At 46.2% G+C, this 12,562-nt stretch overlaps 1 protein-coding gene across 4 annotated transcripts in view; it reads right to left on the reverse strand.

Moving 5' to 3' along the window:
* Positions 1-12,562, reverse strand: part of JADE1 (jade family PHD finger 1) — a 57,844-nt gene that overhangs the window by 18,921 nt on the left and 26,361 nt on the right. For 3 of the 4 annotated variants that reach the window (XM_045552290.1, XM_045552291.1, XM_045552292.1), the window contains exons 3-6: positions 10,937-11,022; positions 7,604-7,761; positions 5,300-5,487; positions 2,501-2,712 (exon numbers count right to left, since the gene is read on the reverse strand). In XM_045552290.1, coding sequence (XP_045408246.1) covers positions 2,501-2,712; positions 5,300-5,487; positions 7,604-7,761; positions 10,937-11,022 — 644 coding nt within the window. The remainder of the gene's footprint in view (positions 1-2,500; positions 2,713-5,299; positions 5,488-7,603; positions 7,762-10,936; positions 11,023-12,562) is intronic. The other variant, XM_045552293.1, reaches the window with a different exon arrangement.

Raw genomic sequence — 12,562 nt, forward strand, 5'->3', positions numbered from 1 at the left:
ACTAAAGTAAGATGGTTCAAAGAGATAAGGCAAATGTTAAATAAGTGGAGTAAAGAAACAAAACCATGATGATACCAGAAACATATTCAGAGAGCCCTTTAAAAACCAAACTGTTCAGAACTTTATCCTTAAATGAACTGGAAGCCAGGAAGTCGAGAGTCACAGTTACATAGCTCTAATTCTCCAGACAGAAAAAACACAGCCACTATGCAATCTGAATACCCAGGACGCAAAAAGGAAACCACAAGGATGAGAGTTGAGCAAAATAAAGTAACACTAAGAGTGGAGCCCAGGAGCGTTGTGTCAGTGCCACAAATAAGCCACTGTCTGTAACAGACTTACTAGAAAAAAAAATTTCTTTTTAATGGAGCTAAATGACACTATGAAGATTTCAAATACTAAAGGTCTATAGGTCTATATCAGGCATTCTAGAGTCACATTTGAAGACAAAATTTTCTAATGAAAAAGCAGGTCTGAGCTAATTTAAAAGATTAAATAAAGTATGCCTTAAAGACAAGACATGAAGGATTTCTCAAAAGAAAAAGGAAGTAAATGGTAAGAAAAAAGAGACAACGTGGCACAGCAGAAAGAACAGAAGATGGGGAGGGGGGCGTCCACAGCCCAAGTTCCAGTTCCAACGCTGCCACTAACCCATTATGAGACCCTGCCCAGCCCTGCCCTGACATCCATTAGCTCATCTATAAAACAGGAGGTTTGACCAGTTTTCAAGCAGAAGCCTTTTGTTCATAACAATTTTGACAGGAAAAAAAAGTAAGAAGAATGATAGGTAAAGACTGAGAAGTCATCCAAGTAAACACGAGAATCACCAGCAACAAAAAAGCAACAATGGTAGCCACACTGCTCATGATCACAGAACAAAACCACTGCAAGCATCCTCTGCTATCCCAAGGAAATTTCCGAGACCATGTGAAAACCCAGAGCTACAAGACTGGCTACAAAGCAAGAGTTGCAAGTCTCCTTGTCAAGATGAGCTGGGACAAGGCCACAGCTTGCGAGGTCTTCAGACAGAGGGAAAGCCCAGGGGAGGACAACTCAGACAGCAAACTTGATTCTCCTACCCACGAGGTCACCAGGCATCTAGTACACACAAGTCTTCCTTTAAGTTTGTTTTAAATCTCGGCATCAACAGGTGTATTCAAAGGAAGTATCCCAAGATAGCCTCTTAAATCATAAGAATATATGTGGGCACATGTGCCCATACAAATCAAATTACTTCATTACTAAAAAATTTTAAAAACTGTAAGAAGCACTGATATCGTCATAAACTTTTTTTTTTTTTTTTTTGGAGACAGTCTTGCTCTATCTCCCGGGGTGGAGTGCAGTGTAGCATCACTGTAGCTCACTGCAACCTCAAACTCCTGAGCTCAACCCACCCTCCCGCCTCAGCCTCCCAGAGTGACAGGATTACAGGCATGAGCCACCACACCTGGCCCTTGTCATAAACTTTTAAAATTACCCAGTGCCCATCCTCACTGAAGTCCAAAGATTTACCTTTCTGTAGATGGTGGCAAGTAACCACCAAATCCTCTTGCCATCAGGATGGGAAAAAACCTTCAAGAAAAGGGGCTGCTTTTCTCTCCTTCTATAGCTCAGTTTACACACTTAACCCATGCTGGCAAATGGTATGGGTCGAACTGCGTCTTTTAAAAGATATGTTGAAGTCCTGACCCCTACTTTAGACAGAGTCCTTACAGATATAACCAGTTAAGATGAGATCACCACGGAGCAGGGTAGGCTCCTGATCCAACGTGACTGGCGTCCTTCTAGGAAGAAGGCCATGTGAAGACAGGGACACACAGGGAGAACACCATGTGATGACAAAGGCCATGTTGCTGGCACACCACCAGAGGCTAAGAAGATGCAAGAAAGGATTCTCCTACGTGCTTCAGAGGAAGCACAGCCCTGCTGACACCTTGATTTTGAACTTCTAGCCTTCAGAACGCAAGACAAGGCATTTCTGTTGTTTTAAGCCATCCAGCTTGTTATAATTTGTCTGTCATGTAGGGTAGGCCAAGGAAACTCACTCATATGGCACACTAATCACCTTTTCAACAGTTTATTTTTTTCAGTGTTCTTAATACCTAAACTCGGGTGTTGGAGTAGGACAGAGGGGGCTCATGTATTCTTTTTAAGTAAACTGGACCCCTACAGATAAGAATAAAACACTGTATTAAAAAAAGGGGATTTCCAAAGAAGACCTTAGTGTCCTGGCTACAAAAACAGCAGGGCATACTTCAAAGACTGTAAGAACCTACCAGGGGGGGAGAAAAGAAGTCTATAGGGATAACAAAAGCGATCCATGTAACCAAAAACATTTGTACTCCTATAATATTTTGAAATAAAAAAAAAAGTCTATAGGGCACTTTTCTTTACATCGTGTAGAAAAATGGACCCCATTTGGGCTCCGGGTGGCATGCTCCCACTGGCAGGTGGGCTCATACCCCAGGTGGCTTCTTCCTGGCCTCACCACCCCACGTACCTGGTGCACGCAGATGTTGCATTTGTCACAGAACACCATCTCATTGCCATCCTCACCGTCAGGTGACTGGCAGACATCGCAGACAACATCTTCATCATATTCAATCCCCAGTCCTTCTTCAGTCTCTATAGCATGATTCATATTGTCGTAGCAGCGCTGTTCAAATTCCTCCAGGACCCTTTCCATGGTGTACTCATCCAGTTCAGGCATTCCTGAAGGAAAAACATACCATAAAACCCATTTTAATAAATCCGTATTAATAAATATTATGATAAAACAGTACGAGTTTATTTATGCTTATAGATAACTACAGTGAATAAATTATATTATAAATAAATCCATCCCTGCATGCCCCCGAATTTTCCACTGAATGCTGCTCAGACCCCTCTCCAGGAAATGATCTTTAAATTAAAAGTTTTCCACACAACAGTTTGCTCCGGGAACTGAACATATAGCATAGCAAGCAGAAAAACAAAAGGAAAATCCCAAAAGGTTTCAGGGATATTAAATACATATACTGTTAAATAAGTCATTTCATTATAGTTATTACACTTAACAACTAACGTGTAAGTGACTTCAAACCCATGATCACATATTATGGTTTGGGTAGTTTTTAAGACCTTGCCTTTCTTGTTGCTTTTTAAAATGGTTCTCTAGAAACAGATTTCACTGCGAGCACTAAACGTTTTTAAATGGTTTATCCCTCTCCTCACGCTCTGAATTGTACTACGTTGAAAGGCATAGTCAATCAGATGCCTAAAAGACTGAAACACAAGGCAGTGTCTAAGCAAAGGAGACAGTTCACTGTGAATCAAATGAAATGTATTCTTATGCAAGAATGATCAAAAATAAATTTCAAGTGGTTATTGTGGCTACAGCTAGTGTTAGGATAAGACTTTTATTTTCTTCTATTTGTAGACATTTTCCAAACTTCCTGCAATGAAAATACATGTACAGAGAGGAAAATACAAATTTAAAAATATACTCAAATGTGATATTTAAGTGGCAAAAAACAATGGAAGTGTCATTAGAGCCTACAACAATATACATGAATTATCATAAATTTTTAAACTATCCAATTAACTTCCCAAGTTTTTAAAAATGTGGTTAAATAATAACCGAGCTACTCATCAGACTGTGATGTAGAACACATCAGAGCTGACACCTGGTAAGCTCTAAACACATAGGGCCACACTATTTAATTATGAGATGCTCAGTTCCCATGGCCGGGCACTTTTTCATCCCTATTCTTCCAGTTTAAAAAACACCACTGGCTTTGAAAATACAGTACTATGCCCTATAATTAATTTTTACCACAAAAAAGACCAATAACAACTAAGATCAACATCTTTAAGCATGTGTTTAAAATTTATGTTACACAACTATAGAACTTTTATCCTGCCAATGTATTCAGCAATATCTTTAAGTCTGATTAACAGCCCAGTACTTACTATTTAAACCATTCACAAAAGCCCCAAGAGTCTTTGGGCCAAGTCCTCTGACTTAACACAGAACACCTAGAGTCAGTCACGTGTATTATACTGGTCTTTATAAAGCTGATTACAAAGCAGAACTTTATCATCTATGAAGCTAAAATACAGTATTCAGTTCCAAGAGATCTCCGAGAACTCCTGAACAGATTTTGTATAAACAACCTCCCAGCCTGCTAATGTTCTGGCCATTAATACCTAAAGCAAGGACCAAAAGGAAGGAAACCTACTTTGTCTATCAAAATACCTGAGTAACCAAAGAAGTAGAAAGTAACAACATGCCTGGCTCAGTCTACACTAACATTCCCACCATTCAACAGGCTGGTGAGCTAAAGACAACTACTACATGCCAGTCCCTGTGCCAGGCTCCACCAACACAAAAGAAAACAGTCTTTGCCCTCCAAAGCTTTGAAATCTACCACTCATGTAATTATTTACTATTTGTGCTACACTGCAAACAAATAGCCCTTGCCACCACTTCCTCGCCCTGCACCCACAGCACAAATGCTAATTCATCCTCAGTCTTCCACACTGAGCCCGCCTTGACCTCACTGTCTGGCTCATCAAGACCCCCAAGGCACCCCTGGCCATCAGAATCAGCGTGAGACATGAGGCCTAGAAGCCACCCCAGTGTCAACACCGTGGCACACAAGTAACGGAGGTGCAGACACTCCAATCTCTATGTGCACTAAAATCAGCAACTCGCAGGAAAGAGACCACGCTGGGCTGTCTACTCACCTAGGGGAGCCTTTGCTGAAGGAAGGCCAGGACAGAGACAAGCAGGTAAGAGGGAAAAAGCAGGCCAGGTTTGAAGCAGGACTTAAAAAGAAAATCACGGAGGTGAAAACACAAGTGAAGTGCTTGGAAAACAGTGTGGTTGGCTGGAGTGGGGTTCGCTTTGAGAAGCAGCAGGCACAGCTAACGAAGAAGGAATCTGAATGGCGTCACAGGAAAGAAAACGCCCCAGCAGGAATCTATGGACCAGACCTTTCTGCCTCTTAACTTCCCTGGGCCCTGGTTCCCTCAAGGTAAATAAGTGAGTGGGGACCAGCCCAGAGCAGGGGTGGGCATCCGCAGTGCCTGAGCCACAAGGAGCCCTGCTTCCACTCTGAATCCACCTCGCCACGTCTGCCGCGGCTGGGCAAGCTCATCTCTGAAGAAGCCTGAGAGTCTATGACTAACGGAAGTTGTGATGGAGCTGGCTTCACCTGGCAATGACGAGCTTTTACTACTCACCTACATACCTGAAATACTTCTCTACTCATCACTGGTTAACAAAATATTACTAATACGACACGTAGTCTCTTACCCATCTCCTTAAACTCCTCGTTCGTCAGTTCCAGCCATGCAGCATCCATGTCATTGAGGTCATATCGACACACGCTGTCCGCCAGCGTCCGAATATCGACATAGCCCAACTCTGAAGGCTCAGAGCCGGATGAGACGATGTACTTCTTGGGCCTAATGAACATGAGGGATTTCTCTTCAGACACGACCCTGGTTAACAAGAAAACGAGGCAGCCAGGTTACCCTTTCTGCCACATAGCAGGGAGCTTGTCGGAAGGCCCCAAGTACGGCTTCCTCCTCCACCCTCAGAAGCCCAGGACATCAGCAGGTTCATGAAAAAGACAGGCTCAAAACCTGACTATCACTGCATAAAACCCTAGCCAGAAGTAGTTAAAGCCCCCAAAATGGAAACAGATTCGGGTGAAAACACTCCAGAAGTCTTCAAAATCAGCTTCCAGGGACACCACACTGCCCTGCCACCATGTATAACTGTGGTCGCTCTGGCCTGCTGCCAATACCAAAAAACACTGACCCCCTAAGTTTCAAGGGTTGGTCATTAAATCACTTTCCATTAACTGGCAGCAGGCCTGCCCATCCCTGCTGGCGGCAGTTACAGCCAACATCTACCGCGGGGCTCTCAAGAACATCTGAGGAGAGAACAGCCATGAACACCACACAGCCACACAGCAGCCCAGACACAGCAGAATGCTGGGGGCCAAGGGAGGCACCTGTCAACTCACGAAAAAAGAGAAAAAAGAGAGAAAATTAGGCTTTAGCTATTACTAAAAAAATGTAAGAATCAGAGTCCTAGCCAAGTTAGAGGACTCTCCCAAGATAACCCAATGATCCCAGGAACAGAAGCACAACTTTCCTCTTCTCCTTATAATGTCACACACCCCCATAATTTAACACCTGGAGAAGTGCTTTGCACCTCAGCCCACTCAAAATGAAGGATTGCACATGAGAAGAGCAATCAACCCAACCTGGAACCAAAAGCCCTCCCTCTTCCTAATCACAGATCCCAAGTTCCTTCACATCTCTGTGTTTCAGCAGTTTGCATTCATATCGACAGGCTGCCCAAAGAGTCTGTCTGAGTATTGTATTTTCATATTATCTACTGGAAACTGAGATACGCAAACTGAAAAGATTTATTTCTCCTACTTAACCAAAAGCAGGAATTCAACTGAAAACCTCCACAAGCTGTGTTAATGCCCACTTAATTTTTCCTGAGCTCCCAAATGAAATTGAACCATTCAGCAAGTGACTCCTGGGCTGGGACTGCCAGTGCTGACGTGGGCAGCGCTGTGTCCCAGACACAGACCCTGAGGCCCACGCACTGCGTCTGTCCTGCAGAGCCCAGCGAACACTCGCCGAGGCCAGGACTCGGCCTACGGAGGCCATCTTCGCACTCTGGACTATTCATCCTAGCCCACGTATCAACGAAGGACTGTAATAAGATAGGGACATTTGTCACCACTGGATAGACTTCTCAGTGATCCCAAATGATGACAGCAGCCAAATTCAATCATTTCAAATGCCTGAAAAGACACAGAGTGGGTGGGCCAAGAGACAAATTCCACCCATACTCAGCACGGAGGAAGAGGCCACCTCGAAAAGCAGGAAGCCAGCTGCTGGTGTGGCTGAAAGCAGGTGCTAGTGAGCAGAGGGCACTCGGATCCTCTCTCCCAACAGGAGACTCCGGGTCAAACAGAGCTGGACGGTAAGGAAAGGAGCAAGCAGGTTGCAACCTGATTCTGAGGAGAGTTAGCCAGGACTCAACCCTCAGGGACCCTTGAATAGGTTAAGTGATTCATCAATAAATCCAGAAGGCACCAAAGGAATAGATGCCTCCTCAAAAACTCCCCTTTCCACACCCCCTAACCTGGCCAGCCTCCTCACACCTATACTCCAGAGGTGGAGTCAGCCACTGTGGGGCAGGAGCCACGCCTGCCAGTTCCCAATAAGGCCACACACTTCGCCAGTGGAGCTGCTCTCCAGGGGGAGTGAACACAGAGCGGAGGAGAGGAGCAAGCAGCTGTGTGAACATCCAAATTTCCCTCCCCTAGCCAGTCACTGCCCAGAAGTGTCTTCCTCTCCCCAGAGAGCAGCACCTCCCCAAGATGGCTGTAATGTTAACTTTGGAGGCCCCTGGCCCTCAAAATCACTACCCTTTGTGCCTGAAGTGTGTTGCTACCACATTTCTCTTTGAGGCCTCACGTTATTTTACTGCTAACTCCGGAACTGCCTCTTCTCGGGTACGTGGCTGTCAGGGAAGAAAGGCGAGGGAGGGTGGAGGGGCAGCTCTTCTCTCCACAGGCATCTCTACCTGGCCACGGGCTGAGGGATGGTCCCTGGGCTCACTGGCACCTGGACCCCTTTCTCCCACTCCTGTCTCCAGGGATCTGCCAGCACATAGTACTCATCCGGATTCAGCTGGTAGGAGTCATGGAGCTTCATGGCAGTGATCAGGTCTGTTCTAAACACCTGGAAAGGGAGAGAAAGGGACAATGACATTTGATATTTGCATTCTTCTTCAGATTGCTGGCAGCTGCAGGGTAACCATGGAGCTGCCATGTAACAAGGTCACTGTATCAACAGGGTAAGACTGACCTATCACAGAAAACCCTTTGTCTGACACACCTTTTACATCACTCGGGCTTAGGGTGGCAGTGCTGAGGGAAGGCTGCCCTCTCACTCCCTCAGTCAACATGGCAGTGTCTACAACAATGTCAGTAAAACAACAAAAGAAACCAGCTGTCCTCTGAACAACTTCTAAGCAACTCTCAATTCACCAGGAGGACTCCTGAAAACACGCACCTGAAAACCCCTAGAGAGAGATATTTCACTCAAGGGTGCTCTTTGGTAAATGTTTAGAAATAAACTCCACTAACCATGTAACAACTTCAAACCCAAACCTGCTAGAACCACCAGGGCCTTATCTGGTATACACAGCCTGCCCCTACCCAGCCCCTGCCTCCCAGGGCACCGGGGTTTATGGCAAGATATCTGGTAAGGTCAAGGTCAGGTTGGCTAGTGCCAGGCAGAAGTACTGGCCTGGAAAAATTTGGGAGAGAAGCAACCGCAGGCCACTGGAGTGCCTTTGCAAAGAGCATCTATTTGCACACCTTCACCTGGCATAACTTCTACCCAGGAAGTGGTTATTTGTGGGGAGAGGAAATAGAGAAAGAAAGAAATACAGTCACTACCCTCTCCCAACCCTGCCAAAAACAGACCCACAAAACTCAAAAGTGCCCCTCTGCCAAGAGAGCTCCCCAGTTCCTCATCACAGGCCTAAAGGAACCCGCAGGAAAGGCGGCCCTCCCACAGCGCCTGTTCCTCCCCAGATCTGTGGGCCTGTGGCATCCACAGACAACAGGGGCCAACCTTGGGCAGGGCAGAGCACGGCACCACACCACCTCCCAGCCAGGGCTGCACAGCTGGTTCCCTCTCAGGCCCCGTCCTTGGCCCACTCGCATCTGAGGGCTACATGAGGAAGCTCTGACCTTGGCATCTGCGCCGGCCCGAAGCTGTGTCTGGCACAGAGTGGGCGTGCGTCTGTAAGCTGCCCTCTCTGTTTACACAAGCCACAATGCTGAACTCTCCTTCTCAGGACAGGGAGTTCTTTCTGGTGCTGCTAAGCACAGTTCGTATCATATGCCTGCTAATACATCCATGTTTGTTTTTCCTGGTGGCTTTTCAAGCCAGTGATCTCTTTAATAAACTTCACCATAATGAAGTCTGAGGCAGTGTCTGAATACAAAGGCAACTTCTCGTGCCTGCCATTTCCAACACCAACTTTTCCCCAGTGTGCCCGTCCTCCTTTCTGAAGTACCACTAACAAGCAAGAACCCAGATGTGCGCCTCTCACAAAATCATGCGTGACATCAGGTTCCCTTCAAACGTGAGGCTGCTGAAGCAGGTGCCCGGCCCAGCGCATATGCCTTCAGCAGCCTTGCCTCCTCTGCCCCCAGGAGAAAAGTACTTTAAAACCTAAGCCATGAGTCTACGCCTTCAAGAAGCAAATCAGGCAAAAACATTTTCCAACTAAGTCATAAGTAAAAGACAACGGAGTTTGCCCAAGAAGGAAAATCAAACTTAAGCACCATGATGCGAAAAGGCAGCCAGCCACTCAAGTACTTGGAGGAACTGGTCAAGAACCAAAACAGATGTCCTCAAATTGACACGAACCCAAATCCCTGGCAAAGTGCAACACTAGTGCTTTATGTATAATGTGGTTTAAACTCAAGAGTTTAACTCAGAGAAATTTTAGAAAAAAATCTGGACCAAAACACAGATGTGGGACAAGACCAGCGCAGCGTCCCGTGCTGCTGGGGGTCCCAGGCTGCCCAGCCCCTTCTTGGGGCTTGGTGCCAGCACTGGAAGGGGGGTTCCAACTATACCACCAGGCACTGGTGCTCATCACACAGGTCACAGCTCCTTATTAGAGTCCCCCTTGGATTCCTGTGCTTAACTAATAGGAGCATAGTGTGAACACCAGAAAGGTATTTTGGAGGTTATGGACACAGCACAAGGAATTAAAGAAATCAAAAGAGCAGCAGAGACACTGCAGGACCACAGAAAAGGAAGGGAGCGCTGTAGGTTCAAAGGACAAAAGGCCTGGGATAAACCAAGGAAGGGGATGGAGTATCCACCTTCCCATGAACATTTGATCTAACGTTTAAGTGCCTCCTGGGATGGTTTTCCACAGTTCTCAAGGATGAACACTACTTCCTCATGGAGGATGTTATTCCACAACCAAATAACTCTACTCCTCAACACAGCACCCTCCTGACAGGCCCTGTTAACAGTCTGGGAAGTAGCTTCGAGGATCATCTGCTCTGCCTGGCCATTGCAGGATGAGGTGGTCTTTAAGGTCATCCCTTAAGAGGCAGCATAAAACAAAGCATTCAACAAAAAACTCTCTACCCCATAACCTGCTCGCTTGAAAACTGACAAAATAAAAGGCTTTTTTCTTCAATGATTTAAAGCCTAGCAAAGGTTTTCAGAGAAAACAGATCTCATAAAGGCCAGCAGAGAAATGCACCTAAAAACAATTTTAGATAGAGATAGGTAGATAGGTGGGGAGAGAGGAGGGCAGGGGAGAGAGAGAGAGAAATAGCAAAACTGGGGGAGCAGGGGAAACGTAAGATGAGAAACAAATTGGGAAAGGGGGGGAAGCCTTAAGCGTAATCCCCAAAACAAAACTCCCAGAATTACATTGGGTTGTTGCCAAATAAGCCACAAATTCATGGCTAAAACTAACTTGAGGCTGGCAGTGACTTGACAGCAGCTGAACCCGCTGATCTCCTGGCCAGAGGAAAACTTGTTGGGAGCCAGCGAAGATGGAACAGGAAAGGAAAAAAAGAATACAATTAATAATAATAGCTAACATTTACTGAGCACTTTTGACGTGCCAGGAACTATTCACGTGCTTTGTATGTATTAGCCTGTGTGTATTAACCCACTGAAGCCTCGAGAGTCCTACAGCGTAGACAGCTGTGTTATCCCCATCTTACAGCTCTGGAAGTGGGGCACAGGGAGGTGAGGTAACTTGCCCAGGACTGCACAGATAGACACCAATCAACCAGGTGTGGGGGCCGCATGTACTCATGCACACACGCGTATGACATGCACAGTCAGGCAAGCGTTCAGGAAGTACCTCCGAAGGCTTTCGATCTTCATGCCTGGAGCAGGAACTTCTCCTGTGCTGGGATCGGGAATTCTGGGACCACGTAGTTGACAAGCCTAAAGAAACAAATGTCCAGACAGGAACCATTAGAAGCTGCACGGGTCACTGAGTGTTCTCGGGGGTTTTCTTACCCAAACTCAACTAGGCTCACCTCAGCGCTGCCTCATGAGAGGACCTGAGACACCCTCTCGGCTCTCACAGTACTCCTCACCCCATCCCCTGCCAACCCTGACTTCCCAGAGAGGCCTGATGTGATCCTTCCGGTCTGCGCTGTGTGCAGGAACGCCGCAGCCCAGGCACAGCTCGTCAGACGGGAGAGGACTCTAAGAACATCATGCGGGCCGTGCTTTCACCCACAGGAGCCTGCACTTCTTAAGAGGCTCAAAGTCTCACACTGGTAAATACAAACTGAAAAATATCTTACTCAGTTTTCAGTAAGCTTTCTAAATGCTAAGATCATTATGCTAAATCCTAAGGCCATCCCCAAACATGTTTTAAAAAAAGGTTTGACTCCTAAAAAAAAAAAAAAAAAAAAAAGTAAAATTTAGCATTCACTAGACCAGGAAACCTCAGACCTATAGGAAGTAGGTATTAGACCTAATAGACCTTGGCAGAGACTATGTGGCCAATGGCCAAATAACCTTTCAAATTACCTACTCCACTTTCCCATGGAAACATCAATCAGCTCTTTTCTCTACCTTTCTTCCAAAGATGCTCTAGTCCTGTCGTCTGGCCTCTGCCACACCAGGGCACTGCCACCTAACAGGGTGGGAATCTGAGCTCTTCTCTGGCCTGAGACGTCTCTACAGCACGAGTGACTCCATCCTGCATTTCAAAATGCTCCCTCAGCCTCGGTGGCAATTCTCTTTCCTGGGGTCTCCACTCTGTGGGTTCCTCCTCCTTCCATGTTTCCCATCAACACTGGTATCTTTCATGAACTCTCCTCCTCTTGCTTCAAATGCTCTCCCTGGAGAAAGCTGACCCACGGTCACACCCGGCACACCTAGGGCAACCTACATTCCTAAACTAACCTCCCTCCCAAGCTCCAGATCCAGTTGCACTTTCACATTAGACATCAACCCTAAGGTGGTCCCTTAGATTTGTCAACTCAGCATTACAGAAACTGAGCTCAACATTTTACCCAAACCTGCTCTGCCTCTTACATCCCTACTTTGATGAATATCATCACCTACCTGAAATCAGAAACCTAAGGGTTGACTCCCCGCACTCAGGAGATAACCAATCGACAGCTGAGTCATATGGCTTCAACTTCCCAATACCTCAGAGTCCTAGCCCCTCTTCTCCATCTCTGCTGCTAGCTCCTGTGACGACCGCAAAGCCCCCTGTTTGTGGGTGCCGTGCTGCTGCCAGAAGTCTGAAACAGTCCTTACAACTGCCTGTAGTAATCGTCCAACTTCCTAATGGCACACCTTCACCTCCTATACTTATCATCTCCCCAATGCTCAACACCTACTGCACATTTTTCCAGAAATTAACACCCAAAAAAATAAAAGCCACAAGCCTGACGGAACTGCCATTCTACCAGTGAAATCACTTGTCACTCTAACAGGAAGCTCTTATCTCTACAGAATCCAG

This window comes from Lemur catta, chromosome 5 (assembly GCF_020740605.2).
Source record: "Lemur catta isolate mLemCat1 chromosome 5, mLemCat1.pri, whole genome shotgun sequence".
NCBI lineage: Eukaryota > Metazoa > Chordata > Mammalia > Primates > Lemuridae > Lemur > Lemur catta.